This window comes from Aaosphaeria arxii (genome assembly GCF_010015735.1).
Source record: "Aaosphaeria arxii CBS 175.79 unplaced genomic scaffold BU24scaffold_1, whole genome shotgun sequence".
In the NCBI taxonomy this organism is placed as follows: domain Eukaryota; kingdom Fungi; phylum Ascomycota; class Dothideomycetes; order Pleosporales; genus Aaosphaeria; species Aaosphaeria arxii.
The window spans coordinates 247,990-274,822 of record NW_022983474.1 but is presented as its reverse complement, the minus strand read 5'-3'; the positions used below and the strand labels follow the sequence as shown (position 1 = coordinate 274,822).

Sequence of the window (26,833 nt, the reverse complement as noted above, 5' to 3'; positions counted from 1 at the left end):
GTGTCTATAGTTCTAGACCACGATCACTTGGGGGTCTTTCGTATTCGTACGGCGTTCAAAGGGCAAATGGGCATTGCGCAAGCTAAAGTACGTCACTTTGCAAAGACTAGATATCGGGCGTGTGGGGTGGGTGGATGGTTGTATGGATGGACGGGCGGGCGGGAGCGCAGAGGCTTTCTTCATTTTTTTTCCTATGGAATTTGCACAACGCCGAGGAGAAGCAGCAGCAGCAGCAGCAGCAGAGGCAGCAGTAGCAGCATCGGGGATGTTTTTGGTCCTAGAGTCATCGGCATTGCCTGGCGTCGTTCTTTGGCATTATATCTAGATGGGGGTCCATCTATGTTTTCACCCCCCCAAACACCGCAAGACTCCTCTCCCCACATTGGGTGGGGTTGCTTATCATACTATCCAGTGTAGAAAAGAAAAAGCATATTCGTGAGACAACTCGTCTGTTTCCAGCTTCCAACTCCTGTGCTTCATTGTGAATAAAACATTGAACCAAAAAGTCAGACGTGAGTGATGACTGGACTGGTTGTACTCGTTGAGTCAATCGGTTCAATCGATCACGCTAGACACTTGACGTCCCGCAAGGCTGCATGGATTGGATTTGACGGTCGACCACTCATCAAATCCAATCCGTGCCATCTACAAATGAATTTTATATCCAACATATTGACCCTTTCCAACACCAACACCTCAAGATCCGGCGCCCACTTCCTCACAGCATTTCGACATCTACCCCAAACGGCAATCAAATCATCAAACACACATTTCCAACTACCACTATCCTCCCATCTACGTCATCCAACCTTCCCACCACCCCAACCATCACGTGGCCTTCAAACCTCCAACGGAAAAAAGGAACCAACACCAACCATAAAGAAACAAGAAAGAGAAACGAACGCAATGAACCGCCGTCCAAACCGCCAGCACTCCGCCCGCCCTTCCCCCTCGACCACATCAAGCGTTGTCCCCCGGCACGCCGCCATCTCCCCCGGCACCCCCGTCTCCATAGTCCTGAAAGTCGACCAACCCACCGGCAGGCAAGTCACGGGCATCGTGTCTGACGTCCTCACTTCTGGCGACCACCCGCGGGGCGTCAAGGTTCGGCTCCGGGACGGGAGGGTGGGGAGGGTGCAGCGTGTTGTTAGTGAGGAGGTGGGTGTTGAGGGGGAGGAGGGCGTTGGTGGTGCTGGGGCGGGGTTGGGGAGAGATGGGGAGGGTGATGGGTCTTCTTTTGGATCTGGTAGAGGGAGAGGCAGAGGTGGTAGGGGGAGGGGAGGACGGGGGAGAGGAAGAGGTGGGGGTTTTAGACATGTGGAGGATGTTAGGGGGGATGAGTATGTTTGGGATGAGGGGAAGAGGAGAAATGAAGGGACCGCTGGGTTTTGGGGGTTGGAGGCTTTGGAGGCGAGGGATAGGGAGGAGGAGAATGGGAGGAGAGGTGATGGGGGGAGAGGGATGGGTGAGGTGGCGGTTTGTCCGGTCTGTGGGGATTTTGAAGGGGATGAGAGGGCGGTTGCGCACCATGTTGAAGGGCATTTTGGGGGGTGATGGGGGAGGGAAGGGATATGGATGGTGGATTAGCGAGAATTATGTGCGAATGATTTGGAACATCAAGCTACATACATAGGCTATCTCTGGTCAAAATCAGATCTACAGCCTCGCGAGGCATAGCCAGTGATTGATCATTGTGCAAGAAGCCGGACATGTTAGGCTGACCGACGAAGCCAAGTCTCAGCCTTGTCGCTGTTGCCTACCTGCCAGTGAAAATACCACCTGCACCTCTCCGCAACATGATTGTCAACCCGAATCTCGTGGCCGCTATGCATTGTGATTTCTGCCTTCAATTGTTCCGGGACATAGCGAACAGAAGAGGTGCGGCATCAGAACTATATCGATCGGGAAAATACCGAGCGGGGCGGTGTAGAATGTGGACTGCTCGGAAGAAAACTACATTGGAGCAGACGCAAGCACAGTGTTGCTTTTGTCGGACGGTGTCCCGCCACATTGAGGACTCTTCACTGCTTGGTATTCCTCTGGCATACGGAATAATCACTAGAGAGAGCTGCATTCAGTATGATCAACATCTATTGAGCCAGTTCGAGATAGTGCTACATAGCAAAGGACAACGCTTAAAAGCCATACCATTTGCCGTTTGGGCAGATTGCGGTAAATATCAAAGAAATAACCCTTCTCATGTCTGTAAGTTTGCTGATGAGTTCCAGATAGCCCTGCCTCTGCCACTTTTGTAGCTAGGCCACCGCTTCTTACTGCGAGTCTCGATGATGTTGGCGGGTTAGTCCGGTACTGGCTCAATATTTGCATTTCGTCACATAAAGCTTGTTCTATCACAGACGAAACTCAACTGCCTACCCGCGTTTTGGAGATATCTGGCGACACAGCTACACCGTTTATCAGATTGCTAGAGACAGGCGGCATGCAAGGACGCTACTGTGCATTGAGCCATTGCTGGGGAGCGCCTGACAAAAGACCTTTGTCAACTACACACGAGAATGTTAGCGAACATCTGGATCGAATACGACTTGAGAGCTTACCAAAGACTTTCAGGGAAGCAGTCATGCTGACCTATCGTATAGGAATTTCCTATCTCTGGATTGATTCATTGTGCATCATCCAAAATGACAAGCAAGATTGGCATTCAGAAGCGAAAAAGATGGGGGCAGTTTACAAGAATGCGACCTTGGTTATAGCTGCTGCTAGCTCGAAAGACTCCACAGAAGGACTCGGTCTCAAAGAACGACCGCATCCGATGACTGTGACAGCACCTTATTTCGATAAAGGCTTCTGTAAAGGGTCATTCAATCTATCTGTCATGGTAGAGAAGGACAATGAATTGCAATCCGCACCGCTCAATACAAGAGCTTGGGTACTTCAGGAGTGGTATCTAGCACAAAGACTCCTAATATTCACATCATCTCGTCTTGCATGGACTTGCGAGAGATTAGAGATGAATGAGCGGGAAACAAAAGTTGACCTTGGGCTTTATGCCGCCATATCATGGCTCAATCTATTAGACGAATATTCGGGAAAGAAACTAACGTATTCCTCCGATCGTCTGTACGCTCTCCAGGGAATAGTTGCCGAGATGAAAAACACTCGACAAGACCGGTATTATCAACAATATGGAGTTTGGGAGAATCAACTACTAGATCAGTTACTTTGGATAAATGCAGCTGGCTGCCCGGAAGGAGGCTCGTTGGAGCTGCCCACATGGACATGGGCGGCTACTGAATGGCGTAAACGCTGGATGCTGACGGATGTGGACGAGGAATTCATAGATGAAAGCATGCTGAAGCAGATATTAATCACTGAAATAGGCTCGATCAAGGCCCTTGGTCAAATGGCACGGTATAAGCCTGTCCTGCAATGGGACTTCCGCGTAACCTGTTCGGTCTTGAACAACTCCTTTCCATACGGAATGGTCATCCATTACGAGAATCAGATGTTCCCCACATATTTTGGGGATGGAACCATACCTTGTCTCTTAGTTGCAGATAGCATACTGAACGAATCTGTCATGGGCATAGCGGTATTTGATAGTCACAGAGAGCATGTGCTACACGCAAGATGTTTCTTTATGGTATCGACATTGCGAAAAGAATATGTGTAAGTGTTTCTCAGATGTTCTTGATCTTGCTCTTTATTGAAAGTTGAAACAGCAAGTCAGACGTTCCTATGGACTCCGCGAGTTCTGACACGGACGAAGATCTTGATACATCCGAATCAGACAATGTATCCCAGGTGGCTGCAGATGACACTTCACCAAGTCTTCCAGGTGTGGGCTCATTCTCCATGGAGGTCGATAGTGATGATAGAGTGACCTTTGAGCGTTCTGTAGATGCAGATGAGAGCCCACATCACGCAAAGAATAAATATGGATCTTCTGAACGAAGTCAGCATCCATATTCACCAATTGAGAAGAATTGTCGCTCATCCGTAGAAGAAAAAGCTATCAATGCAGATAACGAAGAAGACAAACAGAAGGATGAAGACGACGAAGATGACGACGAAGACGATGAAGACGACAATGATTGGCATATAGTGAGCAACAACCCTTCCAGTACCTAGTACTACGAGTACTTACAGACTATAGGCCGAAGAGATAGTTCGATTAGCACGTACGACCAGCCATGTCTACTGGGCTTTGTTGCTTGAGCCAATCGGTGAGGGAAAATACAAGCGAGTGGGGGTTGCCATGCTATATCCACATGCATTCGAAAAAAGCAGCAAGGATTTGGTCGAAGTGGAGATAGTATAGTGTAACAGCTGCCTGTCTACGCAATGGGCGAGATCCGCTAGGGAATCATATAATATAAACATTACACGAAAATATTCTCATCACTATCGTCAGAAAGAAGACCTGTCTCTAACACACTCTGTGGCTCCATCATAGAAAGAAATATGGTATATCTTCTCTTAGTTATCTTATGTTCTAGATGTAAGTGTCATGGCATATCCGCTCTGAATAGCAATCAGGTCACAAATTTGCCGTGAATCCCAGCTCGTAGGCGAAACCAACCACCAGCTTTGCATGCTGAAGTGCGTGGTCAAAATTCACAGACTCAATGGTGTCATTTGCGGAATGAATGTAAGGACTGTGGTCGTTGAACGCAGACTCGAAGACGAATGCAGAAGGGTAACCGGCATCGAGAGCGCTGGAATGATCAGAACAGCCGTATCCACATTCGTCCTCGACGTAAGGTATGTCGCAATACTAGAAATTGTGCTTAGTAGGAACAATGCGGTGCCTGATAGGGATTTTACTTACAGCGTCGATGGCAAGTTTGATAAACTCGGTCAATGGAACGCTCACATGGTCAGTGATAAGACCAAATTGTTCGACAGTACCATTCTTGACATAGCCTGTCATGTCCTGTTGCAACATGGCCTTCACAGCCCTGGAGTTGTTCTTGTAATTCTCGAACACCGCCTGGCTCCCCAATAGACCGGGCTCCTCTGCCGCATACCAGTGGAATTCCAAGGTGTTTTCCGCGCGGCCGCTTGCCACGGTCGGGTCAGAAAGAAGTACCCTGAATGCTTCAAGAATGGTGACCACACCGCTGCCATCGTCATCGGCACCTGGGTGACGTAACAAACCGGGGTCACCCTCTTCGTCGAGGGAGATGGTGTCCTGGTGCGAGCCGATGACAATAGTATTGTTGCTTTTCCCGGGGATGGTGGCAATGATGCTGCTCTGTGGAAAGTCATGCTTGAAGAAACGTACATCGGCACCCTTTGCTTCAGAAGAATTGATGATAGCTTGGACCTGGGAATACAGCCATTCGGACGATTCCTTGCCATTTGTGTTGTTGAACCAACGATTATAGAACTCGGAAAACGGTTTCAATACGGATTCCATATTGGTCTTATTGAGCCTCGGTAAGAGGGCGTTGACGCTTTCTTCATAATGGACTGCTGATGGAAAAGTGACATTAGTCTGAACATTACGCTTCCGGGCGGCAGCATGGAAGTCGGCGTGGTTTGTGATGTCTACGAATCGTTTTCCTGCCTGCCAGTGCTGTATTAGCCAAAGGGTCTGTCTGTGTAGTGTCCGATTCACCTTAAGAAGCTTCCACTTTTCCGCAGCAGTGACTTGGCTTGTTTCCTCAGCAGAGAACTTTAGAGTAAATAACTCTTCATTGCGTTTGGGTATGGAAGCCCCAAGTGCCGAAGCGACAGACAGTGAATGTACAATAGTAGAAAATCTCATGATGGTTCAAATGTTCCTCAATAGACTGATCACAGGTAGCTATTCGTCTTCGAGTGTTTAAATACCACCCAAATGCAATTAATAAAGAAGGTGTGTGGTACGGCGTCCAAGATTAGGACGTCAACTTTACGCCTTCCTCGGTGCATAGCCTCTTGCGGCTCGTGCAACCCCTCATAAGATTACAACAATCAGCACAGCCCAAGGCCTTTGGAATGTAGATCCAATGCTTATGACGAAAGCTTATGAACCAGGAACCAGACAAGTAAAGATATCCATTGCAATTATCCAAGGGGTCTTACGAATCAGACCGTTCTTTTCGACGAACATTATCAGTCCGATCCCTCTTTACTGTAGCTTTGCGAACACCCGTGACGGATGCTACACGGTGCTGGATTGTTCGTGGATGATGCACCTTCTTTTCTTCAATGCAATTGACTCCTGCTTTCTCTGCAATGTCTAACCAAGTAGCTCCCTTCTCATCAGCAGAGGCTTCTTCAATATAATCTGCAACCTTCCTTGCATCCGAATCGGTGAACTTTCGCAACCCTCCCCGATTGTCCGGCAAATCAGTGTGTTGCAGGCGCCGAACGTGACCACTCTTGAGTACATCTGCAGCAGTAGAGGTCGGAATATTATGAGAAGCTTTGATGTCTTCTAGGCTGCACGGGATACCATGATATTCGAAGTGATGAAGAATAGCGTAGATTGCAGCTCGTTGGGGCGTTGCTAACTGTCCATAATGGTCTTTAGGAACAGCTGTTGAAGGGGGAGTGGAAAAACGCTCCCGAAGACGGCGACGACGTGCTGGAGCTTTTTGGGACGGTTTTGAAGACGATTTGGACAACGATTTTGGCATTGTTGCGATGCAATTGAGGTCTGATTTTGGTGGTAAATAGATTGGCTTTGGTCTCAGGTTTAATCATCGATGACGTCGATTGCATGGTATGGCCCGCACGCACACGACTTCCGTCCCCCCTCGCGCGACGCGCTCCTCACTTTCAATATTTGTTTGGCCTGTCGGCGCGTAAAAAGACACAACGGCAGGCAGCTGAATGCGCACGTTGTGTCTGCGTATGCTGCCTCCCTCTCAGTCTAAGGGGGAAGCCAGAAATAGTCCTGGCCACCTACTATTGTTACAATCACCACCCAAACACCTTTGTATCTAGTAAATAAAATTATATTATTTAAATATTATAGACAAATTGCGAAGGCTTAAGAAACCTTATAATGTTTTGTCATTCTGCCCTCTATAATGTCCCTGTAGTCAGTCAAATAACCTTATGGGCCCTCCCCAGGCTATTTCTGGCTTCCCCCTTAGGCTGATAGGCTCCTTCACAAAGATATGAGAAAAGCTATTCCCGTAAACGAAGGATTTTAGTGCAGCTGGATTGAGTACAAGTCTTGGTAAAGGTGTGAATCGAGCGGTGGTAAGATTTTGATACTTTCATCATTGCTGATTCTACGAGACAGGGAGTCGTTTTGCGCAGCAATTCTGTTGTCAAAGATCTGCAAATGTACTTATACTTCTAGGCAAATAATCTCATTGATCAACGTTATAGTTCAAAAAGGAAAAGAAGGGTTGCTTTTCATCGTAATCCAGTCACTGAGGCCGCGCAAGATGTTTTCATGACGCATGATTAAAATGTACGACTGCATGAAGTTGATATGAACCAATTTTTAGTAAGAAAAACGTCTAAGCCATATCAATTCGAAATATAGTCAATACAGTCTCCTGCCTTGGAACCAGGTCCACAAACCACATTGAGGCTTATATCAACAGTCCCAACGTTAGCCATGCACTAGAAATATTCGCGCCTGCTATGCAAAAACCCCAATGCCGCTGATCATGGATCACATATACATGCCGAGCTCATCAAGCGGCCTGAAATCGATCACCTATGCACCTGAGATATCTTCAGCCTTATCTACTGTTTGATGAACGAGAAGAGTGTTTCTGGAAGCCGCACCTCGGCCCTGATTTGAAGTCAAAGCCGAAGTTTCGTCCGGCATGCCGAGGGTTGGAGCAGCCACCGCTGCAACGAGTGACCACTACGGGATCATCGCGATCAGGGAACTGAAAATGTCTCCTGGCTCCTGTTCCGCCCTGTCGCCATACTGAACTTTCCTTCCGCGCTCTCCGTAGTGCTCGATGCCATGTTCTTTCCATCTCTTGATATATCGACCAACCTCAACTCGTCATCACTGCCCTTCACAGTCTCCACCTTTGTATCCACCGTCTTCATGATAGCTGTATCGAACAGGCTTCCGGATATGGTAGGTCTTTTCTTGGGTCCACTTCTTTTCGCGATGGAGACTCGGGCGTTGGGTGTTTCGCCCGACTCGTCGGAATCGGCTTGCGTAGTGCCAAAGCATCCCGGTATGATTCTGGCGAGGAATCGTCGGAATGAGGGCATGCAAATGCAGATAATACCGACATTGACTTCTAGAACGGAGAAGACGGCGCTCATCAGATTGTCGTACATTGGGTTCGTTGACGTTGCGAAGTGGGCAAGAGATTCAAGACGAATACACGAGACTACGATTGTACTGCCAAATGTTAGTGTACCACGCAATTTATCGCGGAAGTTGAAAAATTGGGAATGTACTTACATCCCTCCTACCCCAAAGATAGAGAAAAGAAAGCATTTCCTCTTCAAACTCAGCTTGAGCTTCCTCAATTCCGGAATAGGGATCAAGATGATGGCAATGTCGATAGCTATATTGAACGAAGCAGCAACGTAATAGAATGTGTGCTGATCGATACAATAATCGACCTTAGACTCCATATCCCAGGCTGTCCAGACAGCAGATATGGGCCGACAGGCGAATATCATGGTTAATTCAAAGGCCAAGGTATAGGCGACGGAGCAGCCTATCAAGACATAACAGATACGATGGGTCCTTTGATCTGCAAAGATTCGCAAAAAGAAAACCAAGAAGGTGAGCTTTGTGAATCCTGAAGAGAGAAAGTAACAACATTGAGAAGCATACACCATCTAGGTTGATCAGATCAAAGTACGAAAAGTCTACGCAGACAAGGGGAAGGTACCTTCTGAACAGTATAGATGTTCTCTATCTTGACCGTCCAAGTATCTCGTCCAAACCCGAGCCCCGGCGTATTGCATTGCATGATAGCAACTGGAACTCCGAATAAGGCTGCAAGAAGTGCAAAGATGTCATCGAAACCAAATGTTTTCTGCACCAGTCCAACAGTCGTTCGAATAGTAACAGCGATAATGGCGCCCACGGCTGATAAGATGGCTACGACCAAGAGAGAAGTGCCACGATCGCGCACAGGGACTCCACATCTTGTTGAGGTCACATTCACGGCGGCTTGTAAACGGTTATTATCTGTATTCGTCACTCAAGGATGAGTGGAAACTCACTGAGGCCTTCCTTTACAGTGCAGCTTGTCATAACACAGCCTTGAATAGCATTGTTCAGCGCTTCATCCGTACAAACACATTGCATGTCTGTTGGAGAACATGTCGTCTGGTTTGTGATCGCCTGAATAAAGCATCGTTCCTTGTGAAGTTAATTAAGATGGAGCAAGGCTGAATCTTCTGGATAACCTACAGCACACGGAGGCAGCGCCTGCTGCGCTGATACCTGACTGAGAAGACAACCTACTAAGCCGAGGATGAGGCCGAAAGTTGCGGATAACTTCATGTTAGATGCCTATCTAAGCGCACATGGAGCAGGACAGAAATCGCGGTAGGGTATGTTTCCAAAATGACAGACGTCTAAAAACGCCGACAGATCGAGGAGCGGAATCTTAAAAGGAACACGCAGGCAGGGAAAGACGACCGCATTGTTACACCCGTTGCTTTTGCTTCACAAAATACGCCCCCGCACATCCACCCTTGACAAACGGTCGAATACAAGGCATGTAACAAGTTTGAGGATCTTCCGCACTGACAATCCTTCGGGGCTTCTTACAGAATGAGAGGATGCTACACCTTGCATGTTTTCTTTTCTCTTTGACAGTTCAGGATCCTGCTGTTTTGACGTTTGTGATGGGTGCTTCTTGGGCCAGGAAGGAGGGTATAAGCGCCCCACGCGTAATGCACAGGTGAATTACTAGGATCTCGGGGAAAGGATGCACCTCGGGAATTCCTGACCAGTGCCACGGGAGTACGATGGCTTGGATTCATTCAGCCATAACTAGGGGTGTAAGAAGTCTAAGAGCAGACCGGCCAATTGCGTGCTCTCCATCTCCTGTCACTGCCCATGGAACTTGGTGGTGCATGTCGTTCAGCTAGTCTCGAGTAACTCTGTACAGTACGTACCGAGTAGCCAACCGAGAGTCCAGTGAGGTTGAGATAGAGGTAAGGAGGAAATATGGGTCCTCGAGACACTTGACGGATGGTCAACGGCAAGAAGAAAAGGACCGACCCGTAGAAGGGTTACCCCAGTTTCCTCTACCATCTGCGATCAGTGAATTGAAGGAGACACCGCTCATTGGAAAAAGCAACGGATCTTGCATGGAATCATTGGCTGCCATAGCGCCACATTCCGAGCACGCGGAAACGAGTGGAGTCCCCGGTAGGGTACATATGCAGTACAGTGGAAATGCAACCCCACCCAAAATAAAGTTTGGAAGATTCGCTTCAGCTCGACCGTTTGCTGTCTTTCGTATTCGGAGGAAGTGGTTCGGATGATTGCATTCTTTGATGCCTCCAGTTAGTCGGGGCTGGTGATTGTGGTGTTGGAACAACTGAAGAAGGGTCAAAGATCGACGATAGCAGATAGCTTGGCTGCCTCAATCACAGCACTTTTAAAATTGAGGAAAGCAATATAGCCCAGGGTCAGTATGCGGGTTGACGGTTCGGGTCGATGATGGACGCCACGGCATTCATACTAGGGAATGTCATTGGCGCCGCGACCGTTTCTTTCGCGTGCTCAGACGCCATGGATGGCACTTGTGCTGGGGTGTACGACAGACGAACTTTCTATGCCTGCTGAAGCAATCAACAGAAAGTCACGAATGTAACACAAATAGGAAATCGACCCGTATCCAGACTGCTTAGCGCGAGAACTTGTCCCCAAGTCATCCTAACACCTACACTCTGAAGATACCCTGCAACGCAGAGTTTCCCGTAGTGCTGTAGGATGATTTGTTCGCCTGCCTCAGACCGTTTGCAATAGGTTCATTACCCGGGCTGTCTAGGTGCAATGTATTCTCATGCGTGAATAGTGCCAAATCTCCCTGCTAAGGTGACAGCTCGGGTCATTGAATCGGAATGTTGTCAAGGGGGCATGGGGGTTTATCTAAGTGAGAGGTTCCTTATGCGCCATGGTCCCCATTGTACGGTCCCAAAACCCGACCTTCTCTCAATTCTGTTCTTCCTGCGTCTGGCTCCCCCCTCTCTGTGTTGAGCAACGTCTCATACCATAGCACAAATGGCACTGCTCGTTGGGATAACCCTTCAAACCTGGTCAACGGTCATCCTCCCCATCGGCCTGGCCGTATATTGGTTTTTATGGATCATCTATGCTCGTACCTTGCACCCTCTCGCCACAGTGCCAGGGCCATTCTGGGCCTCCATCAGTCGTACATGGATGATGTATCGCATGTACCGTGGGGATCAGGAAATCGTGCAACGCAAGCTTCACGAGCAATATGGTCCTTTGTTGCGTGTTGCGCCTCATGAGGTCCAGTCTAATGATCCCGCGGAAATCGCCAAAATATACTCAACCCAGCGTCCCTTGGAGAAGACGGACTTCTACTCCGTATTTCGTGCCGTTGCCATTCCCAGCCGACCGGACATGTTCACCAGCATCAACGAAAAGGAACATGCGGTCTACCGTAAACTAGTCAGTGGCGTTTACTCCATGTCCAACATTCTCAAGAATGAGGATTCCGTGGACGGTTGCGTGACCCTGTTTGTAGAGCGACTACGAGGGTTCGCAGACCGGAATGAGGCCTTCGATTTTGGGTTGTGGTTGGAAATGTAGGCGATCGGTGCGACCCAATTGTATGGCTGCGCGCTGACTTTGCTTATTCCTCCAGGTACACGTACGATGTAATTGGTGCCGTCTTCTTTGGAAAACAGTTCGGCTTCTTGCAAGATAGTCATGACCATGGAAACTACATCGCCGCGGTCCACAAGGCTATGCCGTTTCTTTCGTTTATCGCACAGGCTCCTTCCTATGCTCGGGGCGTACTTATGGCCACCGCGATCTTTGTACCACCGTTACTCAAGGCGATCATCGCGGTCGATAACATCAGGAAAACGGCCCTTCGCGAAACGGCCGATGCGATGAGACGAAGCCAGGAAGATACGTTCAAGCGGCATGACATGATATCGTTACTAACAGCCATTGTGCACCAAAAGGGGGAAACCGAAGGCTTCACTCGCAATGAGGTGACGAACGAAATGTGGACTGCCGTGTAGGTTTATTTTCTGCCCAATCAAACTCGATCTGACACTGTCTCCCAGCATGGCCGGCGCTGACAGCACTGCTATCGCCCTACGGGCCATTTTCTACTACCTGATGAAACATCCCGCGGTCATGAAGAAGGTCCACGACGAAATCGATTATTACACGGCTCTCGGAGTCCTGGGCTATCCCGTCAAATACAATGACGCTGTTAAACTGCCATACTTGACTGCCGTAGTGAAGGAGGCAATGCGGATATTTCCAAGTTTTCAGGCGTCGATGCAGAGATATGCCCCACCTGAAGGCGTCAAGGTTGCAGGCGTACTCATCCCAGCGGGTTATAGAATTGGCATGAATCCAGGATGTGTACAGTACTCTAGGGAGATCTTCGGACACGATGCATATGTCTTCAGACCTGAAAGATGGTTGGAGAGCGAAGAGCGAAGTAGGTTCATGGACAGAGCTTTAATCAATTTTGGCGCAGGAACCAGGACCTGTACTGGCAAACATGTGAGTCGTTCGCGTTTGACTGGCAGATGCTTGATATCCTCTACTAACGCACTGATGCTAGCTTGCGATGGTCGAAACGTATAAAATCACCGTTGAGATCCTTCGCAATTTTGACGTCGAGATGGCACACGATGAACCTTGGACTACGCAGAACGCGACTTTCGTCATGCAGGACAACGTTATTTGCAGATTTAAGAGGAGGCAAATCCGTTGATTTAACGAGCAGTTGAGAAATAGAGGGGATTATCATACGCCATGAGGAACGCCTAAATGCAACGCAATGATGATTTTAGCAGTACAAGAGGAGCACCGCGTTATCCAAATAATACCATTCGATGTGTAGATGTAAGCAACAATATGGGTATCATAAAAGATTAAATACAAGAGCACAACCAATGACTGTTTTCAATTCCGTCTTGTACTGAGGATCAACGAGCAGGCGTGTCACCGAACCCAACTCGGCGGTCCCCTCTTCCTTGTCCACGAATACTGCTCCTCTGCCCGTGGGGAGCGGCAAAGGTTCTGCCGAATCCACCCTCCCGTAGCCGTCGCTCAAAGCTCGTGACTCCTCCAAAACTAATGTCTCTGGTAGACAACCCTGGGACTGGTGGCGCGCTTGCGGTACCCATCCTCTCTACAATCGCGGGCAGCACCTGCCGCTTCCCTGGGCTAGAGGGTAATTCAGGATGCTTTGCGCGGGCGACACTGCGCTTGCTTGGTGTCTTTAGATAGCCAGGCTTCGTGGATGGTGGCATTGGGGTCGATGACCAAAATTCGCCCTCTGCTTCGTCATCAAGATCATCGACTTCAGCGATAGTTGGTGGTCGCATCGATGATTGTGGGTGAGGATAGGTAGCTGGTCGGCTTTGTGATAGAACAGCTGGGCGTTGGCTTAGATCCAACATGAAGCTTGCAGGTGTCTGCTGCGATGGCGAGCCCATTGACGGGAGGTCAAGGTTAGCAACACCCAACGAATTTTCGTCGAAGGCGGTCCAACCTTCGAGTCGACGAGTTTCATCACCCGCTTCATCGTCCCAATCGTATGACTGTGGTTGCTCAGGAACTACTCCTTCTCCTTCATGACGACTGGTGGTTCGAGCACTCGGCGACGGACTGTGTCGACGAGTGGCAATTAGTTCTCTTGTCTGTTCAAGCCAGAATCGAATCATGGCACGGGTATTCTTTTCGAAATTACGACGGTGCAGTTGGATCGCCATATCCCTCTGTCGCTGTACATTCCAAAGTCGCCAACCGAGCTTCTTGATACTTGACACAGCGATTAGTTCGGTGGACTCCTGTTTGAGTGCGACAGCTTGATTGTCCATGTCGCGTAATGTCCAATGCGTTCTTAACAACTTAGACATGTGAGCTCTGAGTAGACCAAGTTCATCTTTTTGCTCTGCAACTCGGCGTGCATCACAAACCATCGTGCTCCGCTCCTTCCATTGAATGAGTAGTTGTGAAGTTATACCCAAGATACGGTCGTCTAAGATCTCCGTGGCCTTCTGTTGTTCAGTGGTGAATCGGTCTAATTTATTTCTCCACAGGTTGAACGTGCGACGAACAAGATTCAGCTTGGATTTCCTTCGAAATTGGGTATATGCCTCTCGCCTGCGAGCGCGCCTAGCACCCTCGGTCGCCTTATGCCACTGTTGCAACGCGTGTTTCGTTGTTATATAATAACGTGCGCGATCGGCCCAATCGTTCATCTGTCGTAGGACATCTAGCCTTGACGTCACAACTGGGAGGTAGGTTTGATTCAATTTTGAATCGTGAATCCTGACGGCCAGAGATTGCTGATTTCTTCGATCAAGGGTGGCATTTTCAAGCTTTGCCAGAGCTGACTTCATTAGATTTGCTCTCCTATGTTGGGCAAACTTTCTCTCGGCGCTTGCCAATCGTGTTTCTCGATCCCGTGTCCTGGCAAGCCAATAATTCAGAATGCCCTTCGCATTATCGAACTCGTGTGTCCGGCGCGTGGACGACACTCGCGTTGCTAAAGACCATTTATAGAGACAGCCAATTAGGACCCTATCATCGATTGTCCTCTTCATCTCTTTGGTTCGAAGAGCATCGTTCCACACCGTAAGTGCATTTCGGAGAATACGCTCTCTATCCACAAATTTAGCTTGGAGTGATAGACGAGTGTCCCGTCGCCATAATTGAAGCAATGTGTCAACTATACGGTCCTGGCTAGATCGGTAGACTGCCCTTTCTATTGGGCGTAATTGGCTTTGCTTCGATAAGGTGTAGAAGGCGGATGATATAAGCGCTGTTCGTCGAAATTCGTCTGCCTGAAGCTCCATGCTTCGCAACGCGGCAGTCTTCTGGATCAACCTATCCAGGATATCGCGCAGCACGTTTCGATCCCTTCTATAGCCTTCAAATGCGTTTCTTTCCTTGGTGACCCTTGTAATCTCAAGCCATCTGTGAAAATACTGCTTTGCTAATCGCTTCGCATGATACAATGGCGCATTACGGTTCGCAAAAGCGTGGAACCACTTCCAGTATGTTCTGTTCTTCAGGTTTTCAAGGTACAGATCAACAGCAAGATCATTCTGGCTGTTCACATTCACAGCTCGAGTGCGCCATCTTCGAATAAAGTTGCCTAGAACGAAATGCTGTATCTTGAGCTCGTTGACAGCAGTTATATCGCGCCATGCGTTGAAGTATTTTGTCCGGATGATGTGGCGCCTGGCGACTGATGTCCTCTGAACCTCGTCTTCCGCGCTTTTCGCCCAATGGGTGAATGCTTTTGTCAGGAGGAAAAGATTGCGGGCCTTCGCCGCTCGGGATTCTAGGCGGTCGAAGAATAGATTTGTTTCGAGAGCTGCACGTTTGTTCTGATATGCAATTTTCCACGACTCGACGGAGGCCTTAAGTAGAACGTTCCTGTCAAACGCAATGGCTGCTGCATGCATATCATCTATCTGCTTGTGATGGTCGCGCAGGCGATCTCGCCAATTCTGTAAAAATCGGTTGGCAAGTGCGGAAACTCGGTGACTATCAAATACTTGGGCATCACGCCATATTTGGGTCTCTGATGGCCGATAGATTGGGCCGTACAAGATGGGTTGTGGATCTGAGCTCAGCTGATGGAAATCTCCGGGTATTGGTGCATTAACTCCAGGTATCTGTACATGCGAACGGTCGAAGCTATCCGTGTGTTGGCTGTCGTCGCCGTCATAGTCGCTAAACTCGTGCGTATCGATTTCGTCCTCTCCAGCTCGTCTGATTCGCAGACTGCCCCGACTAGATACCGACGCATTTCGTCGTCCGCGGATGGGAACCTGATCAGACACAGATCTTCTACTACTAGTGCCGTTCATTTCAGCATGGCGCTGTTCGTACGTAAACGCCCCTGTCCGAGTTTCGGTATTTGACATTGAGCGCCTCTTCTTCTTCACCGCAACTCCTGTGGAACTCGAGGCATCTGCTCTTGTACGATAGGGTAGGCGATGTTCACGTTCGGTCCCAGCAACTTTGTCGGCTGACCCATCGAAGAAGGAGTCGAAGCTGCTTCTTCGTGAAAGAATACGTCCCGAGGTCCTCGGATCCAAATGCACCTCCTGGGTATCTGCGCCATTATTCACTTCGAGCTGGGAATCGGTAATTTCGACACCTTCGCCAGTTGGGTCAACCTCAACCTGAATGCCCATGTCTAGCAAAACGCGCTGGAATGTGTCTACCAGACTTGTATCTTCCCTCGCTCTCTCATCCTGCATGCGTAACAGGAAAGTGAAGCAGCGACTCCCATCTTGAATTCTATTGCCCTTAGCGCGGATGCGATCGTACGCAGCAAAAAGGGCGCGGTATCGTGGGCCTGGGAGGGTTTGCGCAAGTTCGACGATATCGTAAAGGGTTTTGATTTCTACCTTTGTAAGTATATTGAATCTTTTGAATGCTAGCAATGCTTCGTACCTTCATTCGTTAGTTGTTGACCAATGTCATCGTTGTTTGTGCTCATGGAGGGCGGCATTCGTGTTTGCGACTCGACCGACGAACGCGCTTTCTCGACGGCATGAGATGGATGCGAGGATATGAAGGATGGTGAGATTTTGGGCACGATATAGTAATGACGCGAGTATAGTGACAGTCTCAGTGCAGTAGGAATGAAGCATTACAGTGTCAAAAAAATGACAACGAACGGGTGCGAAGGACGTTGTTGGTGTTGGTACTCATGAATGCGTTCGACGCGCTTTGTTGTCGGCGGTTGGTTCACAGCTGCCGATGTGCTAGGTGCCAAGCCATGCACGTGCCACTTCATCGTCAATAATAGCTTATGTCATGACATTTTAAACTTTATTCAATTCGTCAATCGGGACCACTTCACTGTGACTGTCAACTTCAACCATCGCCATGTCCAGTCGAACGCGGCCTATCGATAAGTTTGCTACTGCCGCTGCTAAGTGCTCAAAAGAAGTGAGAATAAGTCATATTGTTCGACAATGTTCTTCGTTGATAGGGATAGGCCTCCTTATATGGGAAATGCATAGTGGCAGACTATAACAATGTCTACAAAGACAAGTGCTCCGTGGAATTTTTGAGATTGAAGGATTGTTTCCTAGTCAGTGGCTCTGAAACTCTCCAGTGGAGGCTCGACTAACTAATTCTCTAGGCTGCGAGTAAAAGAAGGACATGAACGCTAGGGTAGGAAAAAGCGGTCATGTATCCAAACGACACTGCATAATGGAATCGGCGTTTGCATTTGATGAGAAAGATTTTGTTTAATGCCTGATGTTTGAAACTCTATCTATGAAAGATTCTGATATCACAATCGCAACCATCCATATACCTATGCGCCACAAGCGTTCTTTTTTCCTTTTTTGGCCTATGCTCATAACTTGACAAGGCGTAGCAAGAATGTTGCTTTTTGTAATTCGAACTCCTCCTTGGCAATGACTGTCTCATCGTCATTCTCAGGGATCTTGCCCTCAACCTCTGTGACGACATGCTTATCAACATTGCGTCGCAAGGCCTTCTCGAACAGAGCGCCCTGACCTGCGAAGCATGCTTCAAGACCAACCTTCTCAGGATCGCTCAGCACACGATACTCCATACCCACATCGTCTGTAGGCACCAAGCCAGCCTTCTTTCGAAGGTCTTGAACACGGCGAACGATCTCTCGTGCCAAACCCTCTTGCTCCAACTCGGGGTAGCTAGCTACGTCAAGGATGATCAGGACGTCATTGTCAGTGTTGAACTCTTGATCTTTGTTCTTGTCTTCCTTTGCAAGGCCTCTTCTGACAGTGAGATCATCCTTTTCGATACGGATGCCATCAACCAACATTTCCCCATTCTTGAGGTAGTCCTTGATATCTTGACTGCTTAGGCTTGGCAATGCCTTCTTGACCTTGACAGCATCCTTCTTCAGCTTCTTGCCCAGAACTGAGAAATCTGCCGAAGCTGAATATTGGACGCTGTATTTTTCTTCGTCGCTAGAGAGCACCAAATCCCGGATGTTGAGCTCCTCAACAATGTAATTTTCGAGAGACTTGATGTCGTCGAGGTACTCTTGGTCAGGGTGAATAACCACAAGAGTCTTCAGAGGGGTCTTGAGACCCTTGTTCGCGCGGTCTCTGCAGATACGGCCAAGTTCAATAACGGCCTGCATACGCTTGACTTGTCGCTCGACAACCTCGTCGAAGAGTTCCTCTCGCACTTCAGGGAACGGCAAGAAGTGGACGCTGCGGTCGTCCTCAGCGTGGAGCTCCTTTGGAATATGGGCAACAAGTCGAAGGTAGATGTTTTCGGTAATGAAGGGTGTGAATGGTGCCAGTCCTCGGCAGAGGGTGTAGAGAACCTCAAACAATGTGTTCAAAGCATGGGTTGTATCCTCAAGACCGTATTCACCCTTCAGTCGGCGACGGTTGAATCGAATGTACCAGTTGGTGGTGTTATCAATCAACTGTCATTAGGTCAGCATGAACAGACAAGGTGGTTAGTTGAAAATTCTTACGTTCAGTAATTGAGGAACCACGGTGTACAAACGATAGGCAGCCATCTCTGCATTGACGAATTTGAGCAATGATTGGCAGGATGCCAAGATCCATCGATCAAGCACATTGGTGTTTGTTTTCTCCGCCGCCGGGTCGAAAACAAAGTGCAGTTCGGCAACCTTCTTAAGAAGTGTCACCTGCTGCTCAAAGAATTGGTAACTGTTCCATAAAGGTAGCAAAACCTTGGAGACAATCTCCTTCACGCCAGCCTCTTTGAAACGAAGTGTCTCAGCACGGACAACCGGCGAATTGATGAGGTACAACCTGAGAGCATCCGACCCATAGCTGTTCATGATGAGAAGAGGGTCAGGGTAATTCTTAAGGCGTTTCGACATCTTCTTTCCATCCTCTGCCAAGACGATACCGTTCACCACACAGTTCTTGAATGGCAGAACACCGAAAAGGTGGGTTCCCAACACTGTAAGGGTGTAGAACCAACCACGAGTCTGGTCTAGGCCCTCGGCAATAAAATCACCTGGGAAGGACTTTTCGAAATGCTCTACGTTCTCGAATGGGTAATGCTGGCTTGCATACGGCATGGAGCCGGATTCAAACCAGCAGTCGAACACCTCAGGAGCCCTACGCAAGACTCCCTTGCCCTGCTTGCTCGGAATAGTGATATCGTCGATCTTGTCGCGATGAAGATCAGTAAGCTCGCCCGTGTAGCCGCTGAGATCCTTTAGCTCTTGAATGCTACCCACACAAACTATCTCCTTCATGTCATCGCTAACCCAAACAGGGAGCGGTGTTCCCCAGAAGCGGTTACGGGAAACAGCCCAATCAGGGGAATTTTGGATCCAGTTAGCGAAACGCTTCTCCTTTACAAAGGATGGAACCCAGTGAGAGCTCTCGATGTTCTCCAGCATCTTTGGGATGATGTCCTGGATCTTAATAAACCACGATGGGACAGTGCGGTAGATAAGGGGGGTATCAGAACGCCAACAGAATGGGTAACTATGGGTGATTTGCGAATCAACCACAAGTCGGCCGGACTCCTTGAGGTGTTTGATAATGTTTCGGTCAGCCTTCTTCACATGTTGACCTTCAAAATCCCGAACAACGGAGGTGAAGCAGCCCTGATCGTCGACTGGGTTTGGTGGGGGTCGTTCTTCAGTGACGATTCCGTGCCTGACCGCAATCTTGTAATCGTCCTCACCATAGGCAGGTGCCTGATGGACAATACCAACACCACTGTCTGCTGTAACATAGGTGTCGTTAACCACCTTAAAAGCGCAGTCCTTGAACTCCTCATAAATGTAATCGAAGAGTGGCTCATATTTCCAGCCAAGCATGTCTTTGCCCTTCAGCTTTTGCACAATCTTGAATTTGGCTTTCTTAGGGTCCTTGTAGAGCGTCTTGAGAAGGGCCTCTAGCAAGATGTAGTGCTTGCCTGAGGCTACGTCAAGAATCTTAACATACTCGAAATCAGGGTGCGCGCAGAGAGCAGTGTTCGAGGGCAAAGTCCATGGTGTAGTCGTCCTAGAATTTAGTCAGATAAAAGTGTAAAAGCCAGGTTGCGTGCGCTCTTACCAGGCTAAGAGATGAGTTGATGAATCATCAACGAGAGGAAACGAAACCACCACAGCAGGGTCTTGCACATCCTTGTAGTTCTGCGTTGCTTCGAAGTTGCTTAGGGGGGTACCCAAAGCGGTGCTGTATGGCATGACCTTGAAACCTCGATAGACAGCGCCTTTGTCGAATAATCTCTTGAACACCCACCATTCGGATTCCATGAAGTCTGTGTCCATAGTCTACCGTAATGTGAGTTGTATCCACGTAGTGTCCGCGTTCATCAGCGTACCTTGTAGTCTCGGTCGAAATCGATCCAACGACCCAATCGATCGATGGTGTGCCTCCACTCAGTCGCATATCTCATGACGATTGCCCTGCATTTCTCGTTGTATTTTGCGATGCCCATTTCGCGAACAGCGTCTCGGCCAGACATGCCCAGCTCCTTGTCAATTTCGTATTCAATGGGCACACCATGTGTATCCCAGCCGAATCGTCGCTCCACATAACGGCCCTTCATAGACCAGTATCGTGGAATGATGTCCTTGATGGTGGAAGCGAGAAGATGCCCATAATGGGGCATACCCGTCGCGAATGGCGGCCCATCATAAAATGTATACGGTTGTTTGCCTTTTGACTATAACTCGTTTTAGTGGAAGTCGCACGCGATCGCTGCAGTGGAAGAATAGAGTGGTGGGACGGAACGTACAAGCTCGACCTGCCTCTGAAAAGCATCAATTTCCTGCCAGCGCGCGAGAATGCGCTCCTCCTCCTTTGGAAACTCGATAGACATGTTGATTGTCGTCCGAATGACTGGGGGCGTGGCGGGGTTTGAATGTTTTTTGAGGGGTGTAGGATTGAACTTGGTGGGGCATTGGGAAATGAGTCAGCCGTTCCTATCGATAGCTAATTCCTTCCATTCCATACTTTTCACTGCCGACATCAATTCTCCGGACGCGCAGTGGCAAGCTTGTTAATTACTATCAAAGCAAATCGCCATCAGGCTTTGTGATATCACCGCCTATCATCCACTATCATCCCTAACTAGCTAGGTAGCTAACATTCTCCTGCTATTATGATCTAAGAAAATGTCAAGGCCTTCTCATCCCATGCCGCCGAGAGCTGTTCGCCTGAGCTTTGTGCGCCTGGCCTTAGTGGCTAACCCCTGATGGATCCTTCGACGCGGGATGAACTCAACCTCGTCACCCTTTGGACTCACTGGGTCTCGAAATTCCCTCTCTGCTGTTCCAAGTTACACTGCGTCCCGTAATGCTGCGATTCTTGTTGACTTCTCTCCTGTTCTGTCCGCTTGCGCTCGTCGCATCCTTTGACGAGGATGACTGGCTTGCAATACGCGCTCCTACAGAGGTGACTGCAGGTGTTCCCTTCAATGTGACATTCGATGTCGAAGTACATAACTGGGCCACCACCTTCTGCCATGCCTTCCGGGTCTATCTCGCTTCTTCAGCGAGAGAAAAGATTTCAGCATCGTTCTTCGACTCTGATTGTATGATTATGATCATCCAAAACCTTGTGCGATTTGACCTAACGATTGTCACAGGTTACCTTCTACAGGAAGAGACTCTTTGCAATCCCACAATCGAGATCGACGAAGGCTATGTCCTATTTCGTAACACCACAGTCACCGTAACTGTACCTCCTAGTGTAGGGCCATCGGGCAAGCACTACACCGTCCAGGGGCGCATCCTAAAGACGGACGGGTCGTACTATGGTTCATCTCTCGACTCGAACGTCTTCAATCTTTCTGGTGGTACGGGTGAATGGGCCGACTATGAGCTTAAAGGTTACACCTTATGGGGCGATGATGGCATTCCCTGTGGCGGGTATGACTGCGTGAGAGGTTGCAATAATGCTACCTTCAGCGCTTTCGATCGCAACTCGACAAGGGAATGCGCAAACTCATGCCCTGGGGTGTTCATCAATCCCACTTCCAGCTTTGGAGGACAGCCTACGGCCACGATGTCAATGCCATCCGCATGCTCAATTGAGTATTCGTCAAGCATACCTGCCACCTCGACAACGAGAACGCTTCCTAGCACCACAATCGTTCGCAGTTCTACCAATACTCCCAACACCGCGACATCGGGCTCTGTCCCTAAGTTCCCTTTCATCTCATTAATTCCCCTTTTGGCGGTTTTCCTGTCGTGATGACTGAGCAATTCCAATTTCACCCATCTTGACGGTCTTGTTCAAATTATATACCTAGTTGGCCCTCTTTTCTTCCCCAACGTACCCAAGAGACATCAGAAGTTGTTAACAGATTGGCAGCTTTCAAAGATCTTGATTCCATGAACCGGGCATACCTTTACCGGACCAGGCAGGAATTCAGAATATCTTCATGGTCTTACTTTCTGGTTTGTGGTTCGAGGACTTGTAATTGTAATCACAGGTCGGACGGCGGACCTTATGTTCCTGGAGCATGTTGTCCCTTCTGGCCTCCTGAGCAGTGGACCAATTGTCCCAATTATTTTGACAGTAGTTTTGTACCGTGTGTTAATTTTGAGAGCGTCGTTTCATCGGCAAGGAGCCAGTCCGAGTGGCTTGCTAGACTTGTTGGTCATCCTTCCGACCTTCGAGATCGTGGTACCAAGCATGGCGCTAATGTAACAGCTCGTAGCGTGTGGATCCTCCACGTTGTTAGTAAATACTTGTTCGAACAACATACATGTGAACATCATCGCCTGCCATTGCCCGAAACCCACAAGCCACAATTGCAGCAGCAAGCGTGTGCGCTAATTCGTAAAGCCTCGTGAGTGACCACTTAGTGATAGAAATATTCCACCGAAACCATGTGCATACATGACTACATGCTTTTCCTCGCGTTCAGCCTCGGTGCTCTTCGACCTGAAACCGTGGAACTTGTTGTTTCAGAAAACACCGCCGTTGCTAGTGTTGCTGATCAATAATGATCAGTCACAGCAACAATCATGTTCTAGACGCAGCGCCTTCAATACACTGACAGTTTTGCAAGTATTTCGCACGATTCAAAGGGTTTCGCACGATCCAACTATTTTCGCACGACTCCAACCCATTTCGCCCGATGTAAGGGATATCGCGCGAAGCCAAGGCATCATGTACATACATACGTAGAGAGCTTCGCCCAATAATTACTTTTTGCCTCCATCGTGCCATTCATCAAGTTTCCTCTCTAATTCTATACGCGTATTTAAATACCGCCTTCTGTACCGGCAACCTTTTACCTTTGCATATGGATATCATCTCTGATTAGAATAAGTGAGCTGTTGGTTCTTGCAACGATGCATTCTATTATCTACCTAATTACTATTTTCATTGCATTCTTCGAAAATGCGCATGCATTTGTCGACATTGCCACTCTCTTGGACGACGACGACAGTAGAATAACAACCTCACAAATTCGAAGGAAACGTAATGATGACGAGGGCGGCAACGGCTTCAAGGAGAGGTGTCGCCAGATATCCAACCTCTCGAAGCTCATTGCGGATGCGGAAAACCAAATCATACTCGACGAAATTGCAGCTGAGAGCGAGAAGGGTTTCATGAAAGTTGAAGAGTTCAAGATGAAGGCAGCAGAGGCAGTTACAAAGCTAGCAGCTTTGGAGGCCACCCCCGCCATGATTGAGGAGTGCAAATTTACCCAGCCGACAAGAAATGACAAGAGGGCCTGTCGAGCCATTAGAAGGCTTCCAAGAGTTGCTGGAAGATACAGATAACCAGACCGCACTTGGAATGCGCGCCGAGAAGACCAACACCGACCAACAACACTGGCGTGTCAATGGAGTATGAGGGCAAGGCCGAGTCAGTGGAAAGGCAGGATGATACCGCTGTGAACCAGTTCTGTGTGTCCCAGGCCCGAGTCAAGCAGCCAAAAGACAAGAATAAGTAGGCTTGCAAGTTGTGCTCATGACGGCACTGATTCCATTATAGACTTGAACACTCATCCGGACCTCGCTGTAGCATTCATTGGAGCAGACTCTCTGGCTAACAGTGAAGCTGCAAAATCGAACGGAACAGGATGTCTAGTTGTCACCTATCATGTGGTTGTGTGATCGATCACCCCTCCACTGGCCTAATTATACTGCTACTCAATATTATCCCAAACAACATGTTGCTACATTGGACTTAATTACAGTACGTAGCTATATATTCCTTTCTTCACGCATCTTTCACACTGATTACGTCAACCTCCATATCTATCCCTCTAACCTGAGTCGGAGTGAGCATTTCTCTTCTTCTTTAGGGCTAGCTTCGACATAGACATGCTAAATGAAAGGTGAAATTGGCACGTAGGCAACCGACGCATATCACCTTTTGTATCTTCGTTTCAAGTAGTGGTTATGCAATATACTAGTCATTTTGCGGGGGGTGAACATTCACCTGTCTCGTCTGTGCGGTCCTCCGTCTCTTGAGAGTCGCCCTCTCCTCCCAGCCATCTTTCACCAGCAAAATCGCCACCACAGCACAACGCACACACAAAGTGAAATCAAGTCAACCCAAAAGCCGTCCTTCACTTGAAAGCGCCTGCGCTCAACAGTCAAAAAGGGAATAGCTACGTCACGTGAGACGCTGCAGCCTCTGGGTATATAAACCCCTTCCGCCTCGTCCTCTCTCTCTCTCTCTTTTCCTCTACAACTTCGACTCAATTCCTCTCCCCGAACTGGCTGACTTTAGCCCAATGCGACAACAGCCCATAAGCGCCAAAGCCCATATGCGACACAAGTTCTCTATGGCCAGTTCGTTCTACCTCCTCTTTCCGCAGCGACAAAAGAGGTCCCTTCTTCCACACTCACTTTACTTCACCCCCTTGTTGTAGTCTCTGACTCGGCCTTGCATTCTCGACGCATCAGACTAAGCCAGAAGCGCCAGGGAGTTTGCAATGCGCCATTCGCTCCGCCATTCTCACCTTGGTGTCGAAAGAGCATGTTCTCTTCAATACCGCGTCTAGGCGTTCAGTTCGGCAGTGAAGAATCTCTGAGCTGGCTGTTCTGCCTCACAATCTAATTTTTGAAACCTTCTCATGGTATCCTCCTTTGGAAGCCAACACTCTTTTTTCATTTAGTCACCTTGCTTGCGAGGTCCTAGAGGAAGAAACTATATGCTTAAGAGAATGGTTGGTAGCGTGTCACTCCTGCATACAAGGTGAAGGTAAAGGCAAACATTCTGTGATTGGGCCACCCCACCCCATTACGAGCAGATACATCCACGGCATTGTGTTCTCCTAGAGTACTGAGAGTGGTAGTGACAAAATTTGCTTTCTGCAGCAAATATTGATGCATCTTCGCATTTGTTCCGTTTGAAAGGAGTTACTCCAAGCACTCTAAATTGAACCTCCTCGTTCACAAGGCTTTCGGCACATTCGAATACCTTATACCTTAAACCACCGTGTTTCCCTCAGGCACGTCAGGCCAAATCGAAAAAACATCTGGTAACACTCATCGATGACACCGAGTGGGTCATTGGGTATTCACTAGGTTTCTCGTGGTCTATCATGGTTGTCTTTTATGGTCAGCATGGGAGAGTACATAATGCCACCGCCTTAGGAGGACTTGTAGGTGAAGTTAGCTCTTGCTTGGTGTATCTCTTTGACAACAAGCCAAGTTCTGCTGACAGCCTACTTCGACATTGGGCTTTCGGTTATGATTTCTTTTCCTCTTCATCTGTTGTTGGCATGCTAGTACTATCCGTGGTGACCTCGTCCCAACTAAACCGAAGCACCCATTGACGAGAGCATTACACTACTGGAAGCTGATCTTACAGAGCCAACAGTAGACTTCCGTCTGATTTCCTCGCCTCAGATCCAACGAGAAGGCGTTAAGGATGGAGACCTCATAAACCGCTGTAGAGACCGCGGGTGCCGAAGCTCGAAGCTAACTACCAAACCAGCCGCGCGCGTTTACACCATCACCGAAGACATAGCCCCGACCACGAACCGAATACCTCCCTTTACCTATTGAGCAAGAGAAGAAACCGATGATGCTGGATCGATTCGGAGGACTCTCCGGCCAGGGCCTCTCTGAAGGCGCATGCTGCCTGGAGTCTAGCGCGACAATCTTGTGCGAAGCTCACTCAGAAGTCAAACATAACAGGGGTCATCAATGCATGTTGTGTATCGGGGGTATTTTAATTCTTTTCCAGGATCAATATCCATATCGGATTGAAATGTTATCTGGCAAGATTGTGCGTTCATATCAATTGGCGACTGTATATACTGTCGACCAACTTTCGATTATCAGCATCATAGGTTGGACTGTTCATTGGGACTTGGGCGACCGCAAAGCATAAAGCGTGTAGTAGGTTTGTATTGGAAATAGGTCATTATACTCATGCCGGAGTTATCCATTGGTATATCTGCTCGTGCTTTCCCAATGTAATTGGCCTACAGCTCTTGGGAACTGGGTTCTTCACCTAGTCCAGTTTGAAGACCAGCTGCTATGGACTTAATTCCTCCTTTGCATATTTTCGAATGCGTCAATTGCCGATAATATCGCCCACTAGGGGCATACCTCGAGGCGAGCCGATCAATTGTTCACACATAGCGGTAATCAGATGCGCAGAAGAGAGCACTTGGCAGGCGATCCTCGCGAACATTTACTTCGCATTTCAATCATCCGACATTGTAAAGTAGGCGACAACGATGGTTTATTCAGGACAAATTCTCCGGTATAGCTCACTGGATTTCGAACTAAACTACGCCTGT

General features: G+C 48.5%; 11 protein-coding genes across 11 annotated transcripts; 6 read left to right on the top strand and 5 right to left on the bottom strand.

Annotated features, from left to right (window-relative positions):
• The first annotated feature begins 256 nt into the window (after positions 1-256).
• BU24DRAFT_416127 (uncharacterized protein) lies at positions 257-1,576 on the top strand. The gene has a single exon (XM_033526372.1). It carries the CDS (start codon positions 520-522, stop codon positions 1,552-1,554), a length of 1,035 nt encoding a protein of 344 aa, XP_033388781.1. The 5' UTR covers positions 257-519; the 3' UTR covers positions 1,555-1,576.
• BU24DRAFT_416126 (HET-domain-containing protein) lies at positions 1,457-4,212 on the top strand. Its single transcript, XM_033526371.1, has 3 exons — positions 1,457-2,172; positions 2,229-3,630; positions 3,684-4,212. Exons 1-3 carry the CDS (start codon positions 1,797-1,799, stop codon positions 4,090-4,092), a joined length of 2,187 nt encoding a protein of 728 aa, XP_033388780.1. The 5' UTR covers positions 1,457-1,796; the 3' UTR covers positions 4,093-4,212.
• Positions 4,213-4,501: 289 nt separating this feature from the next.
• On the bottom strand, positions 4,502-5,734 carry BU24DRAFT_469218 (transferrin receptor; the record flags this gene model as incomplete). The annotated part of the gene is made up of 3 exons (XM_033532598.1): positions 4,502-4,738; positions 4,793-5,533; positions 5,585-5,734. The coding sequence occupies 3 exons, from the start codon at positions 5,732-5,734 to the stop codon at positions 4,502-4,504; spliced, it is 1,128 nt and encodes a 375-aa protein (XP_033388779.1).
• A 295-nt stretch (positions 5,735-6,029) lies between these two features.
• Positions 6,030-6,590, bottom strand: BU24DRAFT_403551 (uncharacterized protein; the record flags this gene model as incomplete). The annotated part of the gene is made up of 1 exon (XM_033525574.1): positions 6,030-6,590. The coding sequence occupies one exon, from the start codon at positions 6,588-6,590 to the stop codon at positions 6,030-6,032; it is 561 nt and encodes a 186-aa protein (XP_033388778.1).
• An 837-nt stretch (positions 6,591-7,427) lies between these two features.
• Positions 7,428-9,403, bottom strand: BU24DRAFT_469208 (uncharacterized protein; the record flags this gene model as incomplete). The annotated part of the gene is made up of 5 exons (XM_033532597.1): positions 7,428-8,281; positions 8,345-8,730; positions 8,784-9,085; positions 9,121-9,241; positions 9,365-9,403. 5 exons carry the CDS (start codon positions 9,401-9,403, stop codon positions 7,801-7,803), a joined length of 1,329 nt encoding a protein of 442 aa, XP_033388777.1. The 3' UTR covers positions 7,428-7,800.
• A 1,654-nt stretch (positions 9,404-11,057) lies between these two features.
• On the top strand, positions 11,058-12,979 carry BU24DRAFT_360921 (cytochrome P450). Its single transcript, XM_033524131.1, has 4 exons — positions 11,058-11,688; positions 11,748-12,128; positions 12,178-12,628; positions 12,690-12,979. The coding sequence occupies exons 1-4, from the start codon at positions 11,138-11,140 to the stop codon at positions 12,840-12,842; spliced, it is 1,536 nt and encodes a 511-aa protein (XP_033388776.1). The 5' UTR covers positions 11,058-11,137; the 3' UTR covers positions 12,843-12,979.
• Positions 12,881-16,800, bottom strand: BU24DRAFT_360917 (Sfi1-domain-containing protein). Its single transcript, XM_033524130.1, has 2 exons — positions 16,550-16,800; positions 12,881-16,499 (listed from the first exon to the last, which is right to left on the bottom strand). Exons 1-2 carry the CDS (start codon positions 16,605-16,607, stop codon positions 13,057-13,059), a joined length of 3,501 nt encoding a protein of 1,166 aa, XP_033388775.1. The 5' UTR covers positions 16,608-16,800; the 3' UTR covers positions 12,881-13,056.
• Positions 16,801-16,987: 187 nt separating this feature from the next.
• On the top strand, positions 16,988-17,564 carry BU24DRAFT_382348 (uncharacterized protein; the record flags this gene model as incomplete). The annotated part of the gene is made up of 3 exons (XM_033524765.1): positions 16,988-17,050; positions 17,100-17,195; positions 17,247-17,564. 3 exons carry the CDS (start codon positions 16,988-16,990, stop codon positions 17,268-17,270), a joined length of 183 nt encoding a protein of 60 aa, XP_033388774.1. The 3' UTR covers positions 17,271-17,564.
• Positions 17,174-20,978, bottom strand: BU24DRAFT_382346 (uncharacterized protein). Its single transcript, XM_033524764.1, has 6 exons — positions 20,846-20,978; positions 20,429-20,773; positions 20,158-20,378; positions 18,588-20,106; positions 17,247-18,536; positions 17,174-17,195 (listed from the first exon to the last, which is right to left on the bottom strand). Exons 1-5 carry the CDS (start codon positions 20,927-20,929, stop codon positions 17,466-17,468), a joined length of 3,240 nt encoding a protein of 1,079 aa, XP_033388773.1. The 5' UTR covers positions 20,930-20,978; the 3' UTR covers positions 17,174-17,195; positions 17,247-17,465.
• A 427-nt stretch (positions 20,979-21,405) lies between these two features.
• On the top strand, positions 21,406-22,305 carry BU24DRAFT_456511 (uncharacterized protein; the record flags this gene model as incomplete). Its single annotated transcript, XM_033531444.1, has 2 exons — positions 21,406-21,643; positions 21,698-22,305. The coding sequence occupies 2 exons, from the start codon at positions 21,406-21,408 to the stop codon at positions 22,303-22,305; spliced, it is 846 nt and encodes a 281-aa protein (XP_033388772.1).
• Positions 22,306-23,414: 1,109 nt separating this feature from the next.
• BU24DRAFT_469206 (uncharacterized protein) lies at positions 23,415-23,849 on the top strand (the record flags this gene model as incomplete). The annotated part of the gene is made up of 1 exon (XM_033532596.1): positions 23,415-23,849. The coding sequence occupies one exon, from the start codon at positions 23,415-23,417 to the stop codon at positions 23,847-23,849; it is 435 nt and encodes a 144-aa protein (XP_033388771.1).
• Positions 23,850-26,833: the final 2,984 nt, after the last annotated feature.